General features: G+C 39.6%; 2 protein-coding genes across 7 annotated transcripts in view; one reads left to right on the top strand and one right to left on the bottom strand.

Moving 5' to 3' along the window:
- The window catches only part of gria4a (glutamate receptor, ionotropic, AMPA 4a), a 251,711-nt gene that overhangs the window by 25,467 nt on the left and 206,983 nt on the right, over positions 1-19,261 (top strand). The gene's annotated exons all lie outside the window — the stretch shown is intronic.
- Positions 948-19,261, bottom strand: part of pdgfd (platelet derived growth factor d) — a 48,840-nt gene continuing 30,526 nt past the window's right edge. For all 6 annotated transcript variants that reach the window (XM_071496139.1, XM_071496140.1, XM_071496141.1 and 3 more), the window contains 4 exons: positions 16,551-16,610; positions 14,053-14,266; positions 6,573-6,790; positions 948-3,033 (listed from right to left, as the gene is read on the bottom strand). In XM_071496139.1, the coding sequence (XP_071352240.1) occupies positions 2,899-3,033; positions 6,573-6,790; positions 14,053-14,266; positions 16,551-16,610 (627 nt within the window). In that variant the 3' untranslated portion in view covers positions 948-2,898. The remainder of the gene's footprint in view (positions 3,034-6,572; positions 6,791-14,052; positions 14,267-16,550; positions 16,611-19,261) is intronic.

Genomic DNA, 19,261 nt, shown 5'->3' with positions numbered 1-19,261 from the left:
GGCAGACTGGCAGACACAGGATGCGCACACATGCCTCTCACATACATTTATAATGCATAAATTTGCAATGTGTCTCCTGTTGGCAGCAGATTTCATAAAAGCCCTAAGATAGTTGGAACAGTAACTATACACTTTACAACAAAGCATCTTGGAAAATGACATGTTACCGAATCACCATCTGGCTTGTTAGCTACTGAAAATGCAAGGGTACTCTGTGTGTGTGTGTGTGTGTGTGTGTGTGTGTGTGTGTGTGTGTGTGTGTGTGAGAGAGAGAGAGAGAGAGAGCGAGAGAGAGAGAGACAGAGAGAGAGTGTGAGAGGCAGAGAATGGGATAAATTACATGGAATGTGACTATCGCACAACCCAACACACTATTGAATACTTAAGAGTGTTGGGTATCCCACACCTGCCAAACATCATCTATGACTTACAGTACGCACATGCACATAAAAGCGCACAGCTGATGGGGTTTCACTGTGACCGTGTAAATCATCTCATCGTCCAGTTGCTCTTTTTTTGTCTGTCTTTTGAACAAAAGCAGTGTTTTTCTCCGTGTGAATCCAGCCTATGGGAGGTAACGATGGAGAGATGACAGATGACACCGTCTTTTATGTCTCATAGCTGGGTCGTGTGTATGGAAATGAATAGCAGTTACTTTGAATTCTTGGTATATTGCTTTGACACTCTAGCTACACATAGACACAACACACACACACACACTTCGCATGCACAGTCACATGGTGACGATTCACATGCTTGTATCTGCTGCCAGCTCTCACAGACTGTTGGTAACCCTCCACCCCTTAAAACAAAAGAACCTTTTCCTGAGCTGTTACAGGCACACACACACACACACACACACACACACACACACACACACACACACACACACACACACACACACACACACACACACACACACACACACACACACACACACACTCACTCACTCACTCACTCACTCACTCACTCACTCTCGCTCTCTCTCTCGCTCTCTCTCTTTCAGTTGTATTTTCAGCATTGACCAAGAGCGTTACTGTAATTCCCACAGATCTGCTGCAGATGCAGAGGGTCAGATTGTGATATGCATGAGCATCTTCATGAGAAAGGAAAAAATGCAGATTGAAACTGAGCTGAAGGAGTTGCAATCTTTTCTGTGTTGTATCTTGAAAGTGGTTCCTCTCTCAGCTCTCATCCAGGAGTGCTGGTAATCTACAGATAGGCAGCTTGATTGTCCCTTTTCTGTCTGTCACCCCTCCTAAAAAAATTTCCTCTCTGTCTCTCTTCTCGAGTGTCTTACCGCTGTTATTTGTTTAGGGTCTGAAGTTTGGTATCTTATCAGTGTTAGCAGAATTCCAGTCAGCAGTTGGAATGCCAGGAATGTTCAGAAAAATGGGCAGAGTGGCAAAGCGCAGCGGCCTGATCTGACATCTCCTTTGATGTGTTGTGAGTGATGAGGAGTGAGTGTGTGTGTGTGTGTGTGTGTTAGCGATGGAGTCACTGAGAAAGAACGAAGGAGCAGGAAGCGTACGGGTAGAGGTACAGACAAAGGGAATTGTGAATATATTCAGACAGGAATGTGTGCAAAACAAAGGAGCCCTTCACTGAAAAATAGAGCACTGAGGAATTCAGCATAAATAACTGCAGTTTTTGTCTTTAAGTAGGAGTGGAAGCCTGAAGTGAGCCTGTGTGTGAGTGCGTTAGTGAGCAGTTCAGATCTGGAGGGTTGTGGTCAGCCTAATTTCGCATCAAGATAAAGTGTTATTTTGGTTTACACTTCCTCCAACCCCTCTCCCTCCCTCCTTCTGTCTCACGCTTACTCATCTCGTATGCTCCTGGCAGAAGAAGGACCTAAAGTTTCTAGAAACAGTCTTATAACAGAAAGAGACGCAAAGGCCGACATGTGAAATAGGAATAAAAAACTGTTTGCAAAGCAGTCTGAGTCAATTCTATTTCAATTCTGTCAAGTTGGCATCCATTTAACTTCTTTCCTCTAAACACAATATTTCCCACATAGACTTGGGTGGGCTGCTCAGGTACATTTTGTTGTATTGTATTTTTTTTGTTTGTTCTTAATTTAACACCATCCTTGATCAGATAACTAGTGCACTACAACCCCTGCACTTGTTCTTTTGCACGCCATAGTCTAATTTTTGTCTAAAAATATTTTTACATTATTACATAAAAGATCTCTGCTGTAGTGTTTTGTGCCGTTGTTTCATTGTAGAGCTGCATACAGTGCATTTATTCGCTCAGTCCGTCCTTGTCCTGCTCTCTTTCTTCCTCTCACTGTCTCTCTCTGTCTCTCTCGCTCACGCAAACACAGTGACAACGGGCCTGTCTCTCTCTTTACCGGTTGCGTCTATGTGCCTGTCTTTTGGGGGGCGCGATGAGAACATGATGCGTGCCCAGACAGGGCCCCCTGAGAGAGAGAGAGAGAGAGAGAGAGAAACACACACACACACAAATACAATCTAATTCTGTGGGAAACGCTGTAATGTAAATGTGAATTCAATAAGGTATCTGATATTTTTGGAGGAAAAATCTTTGATTGAATTCCTCTGGAGAAGGACCACTGTCATTGTAACACAAGTGATGTGTAAATTTGGTCTTAACAGTTCAGCTTTAACTTCAAGGTGCAGGAAAGTTGAACAACCAATATGTTTGACTGGAAATATTTTGCTTTAAATTTGGCCTGTGTGCAGAGGAAAGTAAGTGGTTTACTTGCAAGAACAAATGTTGTTGTGTCTAATATGAGCTGTGGTTTGCCAGTCAAATTGTTGCTTTCTTCTTTGCTTCATGTCTCTGCATTGCTGTTACTATACGAAGTCTCTTGAAAAATAGATAACAGAAGGACTCATCCAACAGTTCCAGATGCATGTGCCAGTCTTGAGTGCCTCAGCGAGGGGGCTGGGAGGGACATGCACACTCACATGCTTCATGGTGTGTGAGGAAGATCTCTTCTATGACCCAATGCACCTGCGTCCTCCGAGGGTGTTTATACAGAGTGACCTCTGGGGCGTACTTCAGCACCTAAAGGAGATGGAGTTAAGACAGCAATGATGAAAAGACAGAGGCACACAATTTGCTCCCTGACTTGTTAGGAGGTGATAAAAATGTGTTGCCAAGTTGAAAGGTTCTTTTACATTCAAACCCAGTTTGAATGTAAAAGAACATGAAACGTGCAAAATGGAGAGAAAATAACACGTCTAATGTTAAGTCTTTTTAAAGGACATCCCTTATGACAAAAAATTCAACAGAAAAAAGAAACACTGAGAGGAAGAGCATGTGTCACAAAAACTCTACATTAAATCATCTTAGGGAAGTCAAAATATAGATTAGATGGTAATGCTTTCTAAAATGGTGGAAGTGGAATAAGAAACCTTGTATTATTTCAAAATTCGTTCATTTATCATTTCTTATTTGTTTTCAAGGTAACTGTGAAACTGTGTAACAGCAAAGATATATCCAGATACAGTTGTGTTCAAAATAATAGCAGTGTGTTTAAGAAATAATAGCTTTTATTTCCATACACGCAAATGCATTGGGAACATTGCACATTCTATTCCAAATCAAGAAGAAAAATGTATCAAATGTATTACTTTACAGAAAGTAAAGAAAAAGCAATATTAGGCTGTTCAAAAAAGTAGCAGTGCCTGCATTTTTCTTTACAAACATTTACTGTATAAACTGATCCCTGGTATGCGATAAATAGGCCTGACACCGCAGTATGAGAAACATCCATATATTATCCATATCATGATGCTTGTGCCACCATGCTTCACTGTCTTCCCAGTGTACTGTGGCTTGAATTCAGTATTTGAGGGTTGTGTGACAGACTGTCTGTGTGCCCCGAGACCCAAAAAGAACAATCTTGCTTTCATCAGTCCACAAAATGTTGCGCCGTTTCTCTTTAGGCCAGTCAATGTGTTCTTTGGCAAATTGTAACCTCTTCAGCACATGTTGTTTTTTTTCAACAATGGGACTTTGCGGGGGCTTCTTGCCGATAGCTTGGCTTCATATAGGCGTCTTCTAATTGTTACAGTACTCACAAGTAACTTTAGACCTTCTTTGATCACCCTGGAGATGATCGTTGGCTGAGTCTTTGCCATTTTGGCTATTCTTCGATCCATTCGAATGGTAGTTTTCTGGTTTCTTCCACGTCTTTCTGGTTTTGGTTGCCATTTTAAAGCATCTGAGATCATTTTAGCTGAGCAGCCTATCATTTTCTGCATCTCTTTATATGTTTTCTCCTCTCAAATCAACTTTTTAATCAAAGTACACTGTTTTTCTGATGTCAATGTCTGGAACGACCCATTTTACTCAGATTTTCAGAGAGAAATGCACTATAACCAGCGTGTACAACATTTGCTGCCTTCGTCCTTAAATAAGGGCCACCTGTTTGACACCTGTTTTTCCACAGAATGAATGAACTTACTAATTGAACTCCACACTGCTATTATTTTGAACACACCCCTTGCAATTAATGATTCAATTACACAGAATCAGCAGCATGCATGTCATGACTGTTGGGTCTGTTGGTTTTCTATTACTCTACTACACCTACTAGTAAATTATTTGCCATGTAGAAATGTAATTTCTACCAATAACAGTGATTGATCTGGTTAGTGATATTGGACTGCTATTATTTTGAACACAACTGTATATCTAAGTTGCCAAAGAGAAAACAGTACCCAGTATATGAGGGAAAATATCAAACATCTGGCTTTTAAAGTAAATGAAGGGATTTAGGAAAGCAGTGTACCCACAAATTACAGATGTACACAGACTGATAGACAGTATATGCTGTCAACATTTTTCTATGTCAAAAAGTTATCATTTTGAGGTTTTAAACAAAGTTTGTCAGCTCTATATTAATGTGGAATCAAATAAGAGGTTCCAAGTTTGTTAAATCTTGAGATTAAAAGAAATAACGGGGGAAAGAGGCTACAAGGCTCCATTTACACTATCTACAAGTCTAGAAGTATGCTGTAGAATGGATTTCAGAATCAGATGCCGCTTCTGATGTGAAAAGAGACTGGGAGTACAAATTGTTCCAAAAGTGATGCACTGAGCTTTGTTCTCCAAAGCCCATGATTTATGTCTGGACTTCCCAGCGCTGAAACAATGGCCTTGAGTAATAATGTCTTTCTTTAGAAGTTAAGTCACCAAAGGAAGCAGTTGCAGGTCTGCCTACAAGGAGAGAAATAAAAAAACAACCACACATGCAGGTAGTTCTATGCATGTGCACCATATACAGACACAAACACATTGTTTTCATGCTCTCATACACAGTGACTTACATACACACACACTCTGATACACATAGCACAATGACAGCCCAAATCCCACTTTTGTCTAAATTCCCGTTGTATGATTTTTAACAGTCAGATAGAGAGAGGGAGGGAGAGAGAGGGAAAGAGCCCTACGGACCATGTTTCAATAATGAAGCTATACAAGAACAAAGATACAAAGAGATGGACGGAAGAGAGAGAAAAGAATGAATGACAGGCTTAAAGAACAAGAATGGTGCATTGCAAAAGGATAAATCGAAAATGGGAATTGAGAAGAATGAAAGGATGATGGAAGCCCAGAGAGAGAACGAGTGGTAGAATATTAACAATGCATTGAGAGAGAGATGGAGAGATTGGGAAGGGAAAGACAGGCCCAGCATAGAAACGAATGAAGGAGAGAAATGGAGAGAAAGTGTGAAGCTGTTGGTGCATTGCTGCTTCATTGTTGATGCAGCTCCTGCCTCTGCACGCCCAATTTCTCACTGCTTCTCCTTCCCTCACTCTGCATCTCCACCACTCAGTCTCACACCATCTTTTTAGCCCCTTTCACATATGCACTTAAAATGTGCTGAAAAGTTTACGTTAGTGTCATTTCTGAATATGCCCCTGCTTCACTGCCCTGAAGCACCTCCGGTACAGCTCAAGTCTAAATTAAAAGCAGTTGTCTTAATGGAAAGACCACAGTATACACAAACATGCAAAGAGATTAAATGCACACCTTCCTCTGCATTCTCAGAAGCACTAAGTGTATTTAAAGTAATACATTTGTCATTGAATTATTTCATTTACATGAGATAAAATCAGTCTGATAAGTGTAAAACAATATAATGACTGAGATTCTCCTAATTTCAGATCAATTCATAAAATGGTGTTTAAGTTACTTTTTTTCCCTTTCATGGAGATCAAAAGAAAATGAAAAACCACAATAATCATCAGGCATCAGTCACCCTAACGCTAATGGTACGAATATCAAGCAAATGCTTTACATACAGATATGAGTAAATACTAATTTGGCAAGGTCACACCCTAACCTTGTGTCATTTGTGAAATCTATCCAGTATATGATAAAATAATTGATGACAACATTTTTTTGGAAGTCCAAGTCATAGATAGAAAGAGAGCACTTGCAAACTGTAGTTTGGGTGCTTTGACCACCAGTCTGTGAATGTTTGGCTGGACTGGCCATGGGCAAAAACCACATCTACGAATGTCTGTGACTGACAGAGTGAGTGAGGGATGAAGTGTATATACATGTGTCAATGTGTTTTGAAGACCTACCTCGTGTAGTTTGAGCGTCGTCTTGGAGGCCTGACAGGTGCAGCCATTGTTCCAGTTTCCTGTCCCACAGCCACAGTTGCCTCCACAGCGTTTGACCAGCAGACATCGAGGGAAGAAGACAGCGTTGGTGGCCTTCAGCTCCTCGCGCAGGTTTACAGAGTAGTTGCGTGGGGTACAGCTGTATCTCTTGACATCATCATAGAGACGGTTCAGATCAACTGGACAGTGCAAGAGAAACAGAGAGAAAATTAGTCTATGTTTTTTTTGTATTTATGTTTACTTTTTGGGGTGTTTTTTGTATTACATGTAACAGAGGTTATTTTGCAAGGTCCCTTTGTGTTTGGCCTGTAGTTTGAGTTTATATTGTTGGCCATTCAAATTTGTCCTTTTCTTTCTTTATCTGTGTTTGTTATCATGGCAACTTCCTTTTTTTATTTTAATACACTGCATCTGCTGCTGTTGGTAACATAAAATACATCATTTCCTTGAGAGCTGGTTGTTGCAGAAGATGCTATAGTGTTATACAGTAAACAACAACAAAAAAATGCTTATTTTTATATTTTTTATAGTTGTTTCTACTCTGGCCAAAAATATAACAGTATAAGGAAGGATGAGAGACAAAAAAACATTTTGATTTGTACAGTTATGGCTTCGTCTGTCGCTTCATATCATCATAAACAGAAAAGTGTGGCATACTGGAGACAGAGATGAGAGAATTAAACAGACGGAGGGAGGTAAATCAGGCAAAGTGGCTGTGATTCACTCTAAAAATATGCTAGTATTGACTGAATGAAATGGTTGTGAGGTGGAGAGAGACTGTAAGTTGCGATTACAATTGCAACAGCAACTGACTGTAGATGAACAGCTGGAGATATGAGTGGCAAAAAGAGAGATAAAGATGCAGAAGAGCGAACACAAAGGCCAGAGGAGAAAGCAGGGGTCATTGATTGTGGATTGGATGTATTGACTGCAGTCTGTCCTCATGTCATCATTTTGGAGAAGAATCACCTGGTTTGAGAACGTAGGACCCTTGTTCACTGGCTTGGCTTGCCATGGTTCAAAACTAATTTCAGGAGAATCAAAGGGATTATGGGACAAGCTGGTGGTAAATAAGGGACTAAAGCACTGGTTCAAAGGGGGAAAACCAGGAGCTCTAGAACCAGGAGCTTTATTAAAATCCATCTGTATTTCTGTCTGTCTCACTGGCATTGGCATTAGAGACCACTGACTGAATGACATAGTTTATATGCACATTACTTTGCAGAACAAGGGGAGCCTGAGGTCAAACTGTAGCAGGTGAGCATTTATTTTGAGGCTGCTGAATGTTTGTAAAGCAAAGAGAGATTTGTAATGTGCTTGAGGAAAGAGCCAAAACAATCATGTCCAGCATTGGTATGGATTTTCTCGGATGATGATGATGATACAAGCAGAAGCGACAAATGAAAGGGTAAAGGAGACCAAGAATGTGTTTTCTGTGAAATTCTATAGGCAGTCCAGAGTGATCACTGATGGTTTAAAGGACAGATAATGGAGACTAGAGGAAGAATATGAAGGATGGCAAAAGAAGAGCACTAATCAATGGCAGATTGCTCTTATCATTGATGTCATCACCAGGATAATAATCACTGCACTGTCCATACCAAGTGGGGCAATTTCTCTTGGCCATTAGGCCATTGGTTTTGCTTTACCTTACAGTAATATACACAACACTACTGTACTACAGGATAAAACACTTAAGTTTTCAACTATTTTCTTTAAAGAAAGACAAAATACTCAGTAGAATGAGATATCACATTCTATGAGCACAGTTGGAGCACAGTTACTTGCCAGTTTTATAGAAGTCTTGCCATGTTTGTGCCCTAGTCTAGTCACAGTAACAACTGCATTTAACTACTGGCAGCCACATCGATAGATTGAACACAGAGGCATGATTTCAACTTATAAGAAGCACATCAGTCACATCCATTTTGAGTGAATCTGTGTTCCAATTTGATTTATTTATTACACAAATACAAAGAGGTGTAAAAGGTTAAGGACAGTCTCCTAATTGACTCCTGAAGTTCACAGAGGACATCCTCAAGCACCATGGACTAGACGACAGACTGAAGCTTCACTACCAGCAGAAACCACTGTAGGATGAAGTGGTTTGGATGAAGGATGAACGAAGACCCTCAGCAAAAGCAACATGACAGAAACTGCTGATGAGTTCACCTTTAAGGTAGAATGTGACTGAGCCCTTTCCAAAAGAAAGTAGGGGAGAAAGCACTAAACCGATCAAACAGTAGTAGGTTGAGCTCCTAAACCCTGTAAACCTTGCGCTTTTTGGCAGTGATGGAGAAGTGAACCTGTGCACATGGAATAGTCTGCAGCACAATGGGGAACAATAGCATGATCACCAGTCCGTAACCATTCAGAATCCAAACCATGAGTGGCTGCCCAAGAATTGGCAGCTGGCGTTGTGTGCGGTTGCAACATCACAGTGGTAGCATCATTTCGTTGATAGATCATGGATCCATTCAGGGGCTATAACAATGACTGATTGCAGGCAGCAATGCTTGAATGCTCCCGGACAAAGAGATGGACGACAAAGTGGTCTGGAGATCTTATTCCATGACTGAGAGAAATTAGATGCAGGGTTGCAGTTTGCAGTTTGCAGTTTGCTTATGATGGGCATTTCTACAGCCAGCCTAAGGTGGAGTAAGTTTTTTCACTCATTTAAGTCTAAACCACAGAGGCAAATTGAGGACAAAGCCTGGGTGAAATGGGGAAATACTTTCATGAAACAAGTCAAATATTCTTTAAACATATTCTTTTGTGATGCAATAAAAAACTAAAGGACTTGTCAGAGTTGATATAGTCTATTACGAGAGTGTAGCTTGGTGAGGTTGGGTTCTATTGGATTGCTTTGCTGTAACGGTATAAAAATAAAGATTATACAATAGAAACCTAGGGAATAGAAACCTAGAAATCAATGCCTAGAATCGCACCAGTATAATGATGACATATTTGCTTGTATGCAATATTGTGTGTGTGTGTGTGTGTGTGTGTGTGTGTGTGTGTGTGTGTGTGTGTGTGTGTGTGTGTGTGTGTGTGTGTGTGTGTGTGTGTGTGTGAGAGCGTGAGCGAGAGAGACCAAAGGAAAGTGTCGGGGTCAAGGGAAACCTAATAGCATTGATAATCAATAAGCAATTGTTCACAAAAGGAAATCTTTGCAGTGGGGGTTTCCATTCATGACACAATTCATGTGGGAAGCCCAATGAACAACAATGACAAGAGAGAGAAAAGAGCAGGGGGAGATGATCATTTGCTTTGGCAATACATAGCAAAAGATGAAGGTAGGAGTTGCTCCATTCACACTGACAACGCTGACTGTGGTTCCATTGTGGTAAATTTGCTCACATATTTACACAATGTGTTTTCTGTTGCATGGCAAAATGACATGAAAATAAGATGAAATATAATATATATAGAAAAGAAAGGGAGCAAATGAAAGCTACTGCATGCAGGGTGGTATGTGCATGCATCTTAGAGACATTTGTGTGCACATCCAGTAAGCAAATAAAAAGTCGATTGTGTCTACATTTGTGTTAGTATTCACAGGTTAAAAGAGAAAAAGTGATTCCAACGGTGTGTATGTGTCACATTTCAAAAAAAAGATAAAACAGGGAACTAATAGAGAATTTATTGGTGTGTATTTTGGATGAGTGAAGACAGTAATTGGATGAAAATCAGTTTACACCAATGCTCATTTGAATATATTTGGGACACAGAAAATAATGAGCTTTTGCTCATTTCAAGTTAATTTATTGTACTCAGTTTCTCTCCAATCATAAAGAACTGTACTGTACCGAGGCTGGTTGGAAGTTTTGTTGACTTGTAAAAGATGACTACTGAATAATGTCAGATCTTTAAATGATATCTAAAAACATCAAATCTAGCATGGCTATAACCTGAAAATTTCAGTTTTTGTACCATAGGTGTAGATTTAAGTGAAAACATATAAAGCACCATCATTCCAAGAAAACAAGTTTTTCCTAAGTCTGCTCTAAAGTATCATATGTATGCATGTCTTTAATTGGCCTGCATGTTTTTCTTCAGCACAGGAGAAAAATATACTATATATGCAGCACTTTATTTGTTGTTAATTATTAACATGAGAAAATGCAGAATTTGCTTATTTGCTAGTAAAGAGTCATTCACCACAGACAAACTAACAACTACTGTAACTAACTTACTAGCCTGAGATGCAACATCATGGAAGGCGTATTAAGCAGAATCCATTTTATCAACTAGGACTACAGCATAAACCCAGTATGCTGCTACACAAAATGTACCTTTCCTGAGGGCCTAATGATAGAAATCTTTTTTTTCCCCCTGCATCTCCCTTTGTTATAAGAAAGCACAGGTTCCAGAAAAACTATCATTTCTATTTTTGTGATTTTACTGGAGAGCAAAGTACAAGATTTTCAACAAGTGATGGTTTTATAGTTTATGACAGAATTGTGATGATGTCAAGAGTCATGACAGGTCTCTTTAATGTCTGTTTATACCTCCCAAGATGATGCAAGATGTAAAGGATGTAGTTCAGAAGCACACTGAGTCACCTGCTACTGTACCGACTCTGGTGGGCACATTCACTGATGTCTCTTTAGACCAAATGGGAAAACATGTAGGTGTATTTGTGTGCATGTTTTTGTATGAAGATGAAGGCACATATCATGTGTTGGTGTTTCTGCTTTGATTGTGCAGGTGTGTATATGCTGTATATGAGTGTGTGTCTGTACTTGCAGTGCCAAGCCTGTGTCTGTTTAACGAGAATAAGTGCAATCTCAGAAAAGCAGTGGTGTGGAACTCTGTCAGGGAGTGTCGGAGTGAAAAAGACAGAAAGACTGAGAGCAAGTGAGACTATGAGAATGACTGTCACTCTCATGGCGAGCAAGATGAACAGAAGTTAATGTGTGTGTGTGTGCTGATTATACAATGTATTCTGCTTTTTTTTTGTCTGTTCAATGCAAATATATACTTCTTTGTCTAAGTTTTATTGTGATGTCATTTTAAGTTATGTATGTGAGAGTGTGAGTAACTTGGACTTAAAAGTGTCCCAATTAATATTATGATCAGACTTAACTGTCCTTCATGGGAACAAAGGTGGGTGTGAGCTACTGTGTGTGTCTTAATGAAAACAAAGCTGAGCTGCTGACTGTGGCAGATTTCTGCTCTGCTGCACAGGTTGAATTTCCAATTAGGGAGCGCTACACTGGTACAGTGTATCAAAGATCTGCAGCGCCTATGCACCTCGCTGGAGTGCTGCAACGTCCACAAACTCCCATATATGGAGCTGCCTCATGCCAGCCGAGCACACACATGCACAGATAAATAGAGATAGATTTGCTGTCAAGTGCAAATATTTACTAAGGAACAGGAGAGCCCTCGGGTTAAAAGACAGAGAGAGAACAGGAGAGAGATATGGAGGCACAGGTGAGAGAGATTGGATCGAAAGTACTCAACTTTGTTGCAAGCTTGAATACACACACACACACATCCTTGAGCACATTCTTCACATGAATGACGTTTGTGTGTGTGTGTGTGTGTGTGTGTGTGTGTGTGTGTGTGTGTGTGTGTGTGTGTTTGTGAAATAAGTCTATGCGTCCCAAATTTTCATATCTGCTCTTAGACATCCGCTCTAGCTGTGCATCCTAAGGACAGAATGTATTGCCTCAGTGACTGCGGGTCAGTGGCACTGATTTCACAGTAAAGAATTGCCTTGAACTGTGGGTCCTGTCTCACCTTAAATCTGTCAGTGACTCAGTATTGGACCTCCAAGAGGGCAAACTGCTCATTTGATGATGAAAAAGCTTAGTCAGGCCCTGCTACTGCATCACAATATGAACAGGGACTACTTTTTTCCACAATAGAGCACAGATGTTTCTTCTGCCTCTTTATACTCCTACCTACAAGGCAAATTAAATGTGTAGAGATACCTTCAACCACTAGACAACCTAATATAGTAGTCGTGGCTCCATCAAAGTCATTACAGCCCTGACTAAAAATTTTCTTCAAATTACTGAGCCATAGACTTTCTGCTCTGCAATGCTGTACCACTGAGTTTTATGTATAGCCCAATATGTGAAAATGGGCCTCCAGCTGTGTGGGTCTTTCTTGGTCAGCACAAGGCTGCGCGCTCTCCCCTCCCCTCCATTACACCAGCAACCATTGACTGCACCAGTCTGCAGTGATATGACTGTGAACGCAGCAGAGTTGTTGAGCATCATCATCTGCAGCACAATAAAACTGGATGACAATGTCATTGCTCTGATCTTTCTGCAACAACCGGGCCAACGCGACATGTCACCAAAGGGCTCCATACTTGTAATAATATTCATTCATTAGCCATTCATTCTCCTTTTAGAGTCACGGGGCTGGAGCCAATCCATGGTGACATTAGGTGAGGGTGGGGTACAGCCTGGACAGGTGGCAAGTCTATCATAAGGCTGACAAAAAAACATTCATGCTCACATCCACACCTGCAGGGCAATTTAGAGCTGCAAATTAGCCTAATCTGCATGTCTTTGGACTGTGGGAGGAAACCGAAGCACCTGGAGGAAACCCACAGGCACAGGGGGAACATGCAAACTCCACACAGGAAGGCCCCAGTGGGCTCGTTCACATTCAGAACCTTCTTGCTGTGTGGTGACAGTGCTAACCAGTACTGCTTCTATTTTGATACATAGAAATAGTAGATTTTTCTGTGAAATGTATCTTTATACATTCAATAAATAAAACATTATTTCTACACAATATGTGTGATTTATATGACCCTTGTAGCAAGAGAACCAACCAAAGATGGTATTTTTAATGCTGTACGATTTTCTCTCTCTATGATCACACCTGACAAAAAATACTTTATATCTCTGGAAATTTTGAGATATTCACTAGAATTAAAAGTAACATTTTTTATGAATACAGATTTAAATGACTCTATTTGACATGAAAGGAGGACTCGTGAACTACAGTATTGATCAATCAGCTGTCAACCACACAGTTCAACCAAGCTGTTAGACAATTTGTTTTAGTTTTGGCATATAGATTGCTTATGTATATATTTACTCAGCCACAAGAATTTGGTTTTCATAGGAGTTCATATGCATTTCTTGCTACTTGGACACCATCTTGTAGGGCTAATTTGTACATTTGTGATCATTTTAATTCTGTAAAACTTTTCTTTACTTTTTAATTTTTTATTTATAGTGTGATTGCATCCAATTAATATTATATTATGTCGGCATCATTATATTGATTCGTTGTTTTTTGTTTTGTTTCAGTTCTGCGTTATAAAATTGTATCGAAATGTGTCAGCACGTACCAGTTATTAGAACCAAATGAAAGGGATTGTCATATGAACACAATGCAAGGGCATACGTGTTTGCTTTTAGTGTTTTGATTAATAATAGATGTGTTTAAGATGTAAAGTATATCTTACCTTTATTATGTCTGCTTGCCAGATGATAAGCCTTCGATATATAATGTATGTGTGTTTGGGTGTAGATGCTGTCCAGGTCCTGTCTCCAGGTGTCTGGGTTCAGGGATCTGAGAAGCTGCTCTATAGTGTCAAAGGCAGCTATGGTCCGGTCCAGATCCTCCAGTGAGAAAGGAACCTCTGTGACCGTGACTGGCATCTGCCCTCCGACACTGTCCTGTGTATGAAATGTGGAAGCAATAGCTTTATGCACAGAGATGGCTACTTCTGCAGAGGAAAGATATTGTTCTCTGAACTGAGTGAAATCCTTGACAAATGTTCAGATGTTTTTAAAACTGCATATATTATTGTTCAGTCTGTAGATACTGAGTGTACTGTGAAGGGCAGTTCAGTTTCTTTCTAAGCATTGAAAGAATATCCAGTGGAAGATTTGGAGGTATCCACAGATTACCTCCACACTACCCCAAAGTCAGAAAAGAACCATGAACATAAAGGACAAAGTCACTGTTGGTCATTCTGACTCAGATTCCTCTAACACTTTCAGATCCCTGCTAAGAATTTCAGACAGAGCTTTTAGTGAAATCTTCAACAGCAGATGTTTTAATCTAATGCAATCAGAGTCTTCTTCCACGGTGTAGTGCAGTTATTTCCTATGTTTCTCTCTGGTAGTCTTGGTTTAATCAATATATACTGTTGTTATATCTTTCCGTATTATGTACTGACTAAACTAAAATGGTGTATTTACTGTTTTTGTAAATCGTCTCCATGTACTTCCCATCTAAGCACTTATACAACATGTAAATATGAGAGAAGTTTGACATTTACTCTAAGTTAAGAAACCAGCCTGTGATGCCAAGGCTATACACAGTGTTTCATCTCAAATCAGCAGTCTATGCAAACTTGGGTGTGAAACTGAGCTTGGAACGTGATACTTGAAAGACTGAGCTTTGCTCTGCTCTGTTGTTTTTTGTTTTTTTTTACAAACTTGCTATCATTATTGTGCAAACTGAACAACATAAAAAGTCCTCCTAAATTGGTAATAATGTCCTACTTATATGTATGCATATGCCATAAGTTTTGCAACAATACTTTTGAATACAGTCATTCACCCTTTGTGTAAATGTGAACATGTAGTCTGAGAGAGCAACATAAAATAAGAAAGCTAAATAGGAGGATATAAACATATATACACTTAGGAACATATTACTCTTTATATGTCATTAGTTCTCTACTACACTGAAAAGTGAAATAGGAAAGTAAAATACACAGATGATTCCTATGGCCGCTGCTCCCTGCTGCTGGCTATTTATCTAGATACGCGGCAATTGCAATCAAATTCTTATAGCATGTAGGACTATTACACCTGGGACTTTGGCTGCCATAATCAGCACTGGCTTACACTCAGGCTGAAGTACAAGGGTAAGTGATGAGAAAATGTCAGAAGCTTATAGAGGAGACTTGGATTCATTAAAGCTAACATGGGAACAGAAGTAGACCTGTGAGATTAACATTTGCTAAATACAGTGACTTAATAAGTATAAATTTAAAATGATGCATATTACTTCACCATGCTATAAAGATGTGATCCATGTAAAATAGATGACTGACCTGAATACTGAAGCAAACAGTCAAAACCTCCATTAGATTACTTTCCCCATCATCTGTATAATGAATATATCACTCTTGTTCAGTAGTGTGAAACAGTTACCAACATGAGCGTAATTGTAAAACAACCACAAATCACTGAGAAAACCCCCACATAGCGGATTTGAATATAAAGTGGAAGAGGCCAACAAACCGTACATGTACATCCCATATGCACTGGCGGTGACATATCCATACATTCATGCGCTAAAACACCCACACACATATGACCATCATCAATCCATGCAGAAAAACTGCCACGTAGCCCAGCGCACACTAATTATTTTGATCACATACTTCACTGAACCCCACTGATCATTCAAACAGACACACAAATTACACTGATTACATGTGCTTATAAAAACATAAGTCTAAGGAAGCATGCCATGTTAAATCTCAAGCTTCATGCATAATTAATACAGTACAGCACACATGTGAATATATTCTGTGTGGGCCGATGCAAGTGGACCATATATTACAATTATTAATTTTTCCCAATGTTGCTCTAAGTGCTTAAGCACATATGTGTATGTATATGTGTTGGGTGATGGGGTTGGAGGCCAGGTAGGTTATATGTGTTGAAAACAATGTGTTAGTATTAGTTTGGATAGTAATAGTTTGGAAGAAGTGAATTTAAGGTTCTTAAAACATCAATATGAGTCTGAAATAAAACAGAACAACCCCAATGATGAATGTGACTATTTCCTAATCTGACATTTCTTTTTCCATAGTACAAAACTTCCATTCAGTGGTTAATGCGTGACTAAAAATCACGTGTGGTTCTGGTTCTGGCTTTGTTTAATTCTAATTTTAGGATTTTAACCATCATAAAGTGCGTAAGTGTGAGCATGACTCACCATCATTGGTATAGTGACGGCTTCCCTGATGGTGTTGGCTGCAGGTAGAGGAGAGTCATACTGCAAGGAGAGAAGGCAGAAATAACCAAACAATTGATCAGTGCAGCAGAAAATGGCTAAGGTACCATACTGAAGAGAAGAAAAGGAAAGCTGACTACTTAATGAATAGGGGAAAAAATTATTTTGTTTCTTATGACATTTGTTTAGAGCCATGATAATTTGCAATCGACATGCTTACCAGTTGGTGATAAAAGCAGCTTGATAATGACTGATTGCTGTCATCAACTACAATAACACTGATGGAAATAGTTCCCTGAGCAAATGACTACATGACGTAGATCGGACCAAAGGAATCATGGTCTTATGTCAAGGTACTGTGACACTTACAATACGAGTAGTGGTTTTGAGGGTATGTAAAGTGTCCTGTTATGGCCAACTTATAAGTCCTCAAAGGTATATTTACACATCACAGTAACTGCACATGGGAGCTAATTTGATAAGAAATGAATGCTGTTTGCTTGTTGTCTAATAAATAAGTCATTGATGGGGTATGGTTAGGCAACTCAAACTTATGTCAGGTCAGGATCATGGCAATGGTCAACATAAGAAGTGCTACAAAATCTACTGCATAAACGCTATGACATCTTGGCTATGACAGTTGAAGTGTATCTGTTTCATTAGATGGACAAATGACTCCGAAATGCTGTTGGTGTGGATTGCACTAAATGCCAGCTAGATGATACTTTGACAGCATTCATATTGTATATGTACATTTACTCACACTGCAATTTATGATTGAGGTTAGTAGAAGAAACTGCAGTAAAACCTCAGGTAAAGGTTGGGGAAACATTATCAGATGGGACAGAAACCCTGATTGTCATAGGCAAACACTTCCTTGTATCACTCCAGTACACTTACTTTTTACTTTTCAAATAGTTGACTTCAAACAGCTTGTAGCGTGCAGGGTGGAGTGTTCACATCTACTGTAATCTAAGGCTATCCAAGAAATTCAGGTGTCTGCCTGTCTAATTGATGGATTGTCATTATATCAGCAAAATCCTGAAAGAATTTCCAGTGGAGCTGGTCACAGCATGCCTTCGTGTGTGTCTGTGTGTGTGTATTTGTGAGAGAAATCAGACTCTGGTCAAAGCACGTTTAGGTGATAAACACTCATCAGTCTGACATATTTGGCACACACGCACACATTCTTTGTCTTTCTTTTTCCCTTCTCCTGCACATACACACACACACACTCTGTCTCCGGCATCACTCTCTTTCCACACACACATAAAATCTCACAGGCTATCGAATCCCTCTCCTTGAAGAGTCTTAAATACCATCTCTGGTCAATGTGGAACAGTAAATCTGTCTCGGGCGCACTTCAAAGACCCAGTGCCCTCACTTTGTCTCGGTGTGTGAGTGTGCATAAGTGTGTGTCTGTGAATGTAATAGAGTTGACATCAAAGCCTGTCAGTGCACAAAGTTTTTTGTTTAACAGATTCTTGCATGTGGCCTTTGGATAAATGTACTCATACACATAAATGCACACCCAAACCAGCTGTGAATGTGGTCAGGAGGTTTCCTGTAAGTGCGTGTGTGTGAGTGACTAAATGCATGTTTACACATCCCTACTCTCATTTCCTTTTAAGGGTAAATGCTTCATGTCAAGCACATCTGGGCCACTTAATAGGGTCGGAAAAAAAGACAGACTGACAGCGAATGTCTCAGCATGCAGACTGTAGTCACCTGCCAGCCACAGCACCAAACTTTTACCCTCGTACCTACTTAGCTCATGATTTCCTTGACAATTTATTATTACATTTACAAAATATTGCAAACTGATCAAAAACTGAGGTTGCATCAACTGATGGTTGATATACTTATGAGTTTTCTGGACAAAAAAACATTTTGCCTTTCATTTCTGGTGCGTTTGATGTTCAAACTGACCTATAACAATCTGAGTTAGTCATATGGATATAGCCGTAACTCATTCTTTTCTGTTTTCATAATCATGTCATCCTGCATCTGTGGGGAAATCACATTCTGTGAAAGTGCAGCAAGTCATGCTGCACTTTGCTTATTTATCTTATTTATCAGATGAACAAGTAGAAGCAGGACAGAAAAAAAGGCGTCTTGTACTGTAACATTATGGAGGTTAGTTACTGCGTTGTTCGTAGATTTCACTCACTTTTTTATTGAGGAACAGCAAAGGCAATGTATATGGTGTGAGACATCCCCCCACTTGGGTTGATGCAAACACATGGTACCATTGTTAAACAAATTAGTCTCAAATGATTTTATATATATTTATATATATATACACACACATATAGCAATGTAGATAATGGAGATTTGAAATAGAAGTGTTAAGAAATATTATGCAAACACTTCTAATATAAAAAGTCTGCAGGACACACAAGGATCATTTCAGAGGGTGTTTGTCAGGTTTCTCATTTTGCAGGTGAATTGTTTTTGAGTAAATGTTTTGTGTGATTTATAAAACAATGTTTAGAGACTAAAAGTAATATTTCAGGCAAAATCGCCATGTCCACTGGTGGTGAGGGAACAAATTCTTATTTACAGTAGAAGTCTAGTGGAGGGGACACCAGGGAGCTGCCCTTTTCAACCTTGATTTTGTACAGTTGGACACTGGAGCAGCTGAGGATTAAGTGTGTGGTACCTGAGCCAGAGGACGTTTAAGTTAGTAGATA

This window comes from Trachinotus anak, unplaced genomic scaffold (genome assembly GCF_046630095.1).
Source record: "Trachinotus anak isolate AG129_WGS33_773 ecotype Australia unplaced genomic scaffold, CSIRO_AGI_Tana_v1 ptg000014l, whole genome shotgun sequence".
NCBI lineage: Eukaryota > Metazoa > Chordata > Actinopteri > Carangiformes > Carangidae > Trachinotus > Trachinotus anak.
Note: the sequence above shows the minus strand (reverse complement) of the source record. Positions and strands in the feature narration are given on the sequence as shown.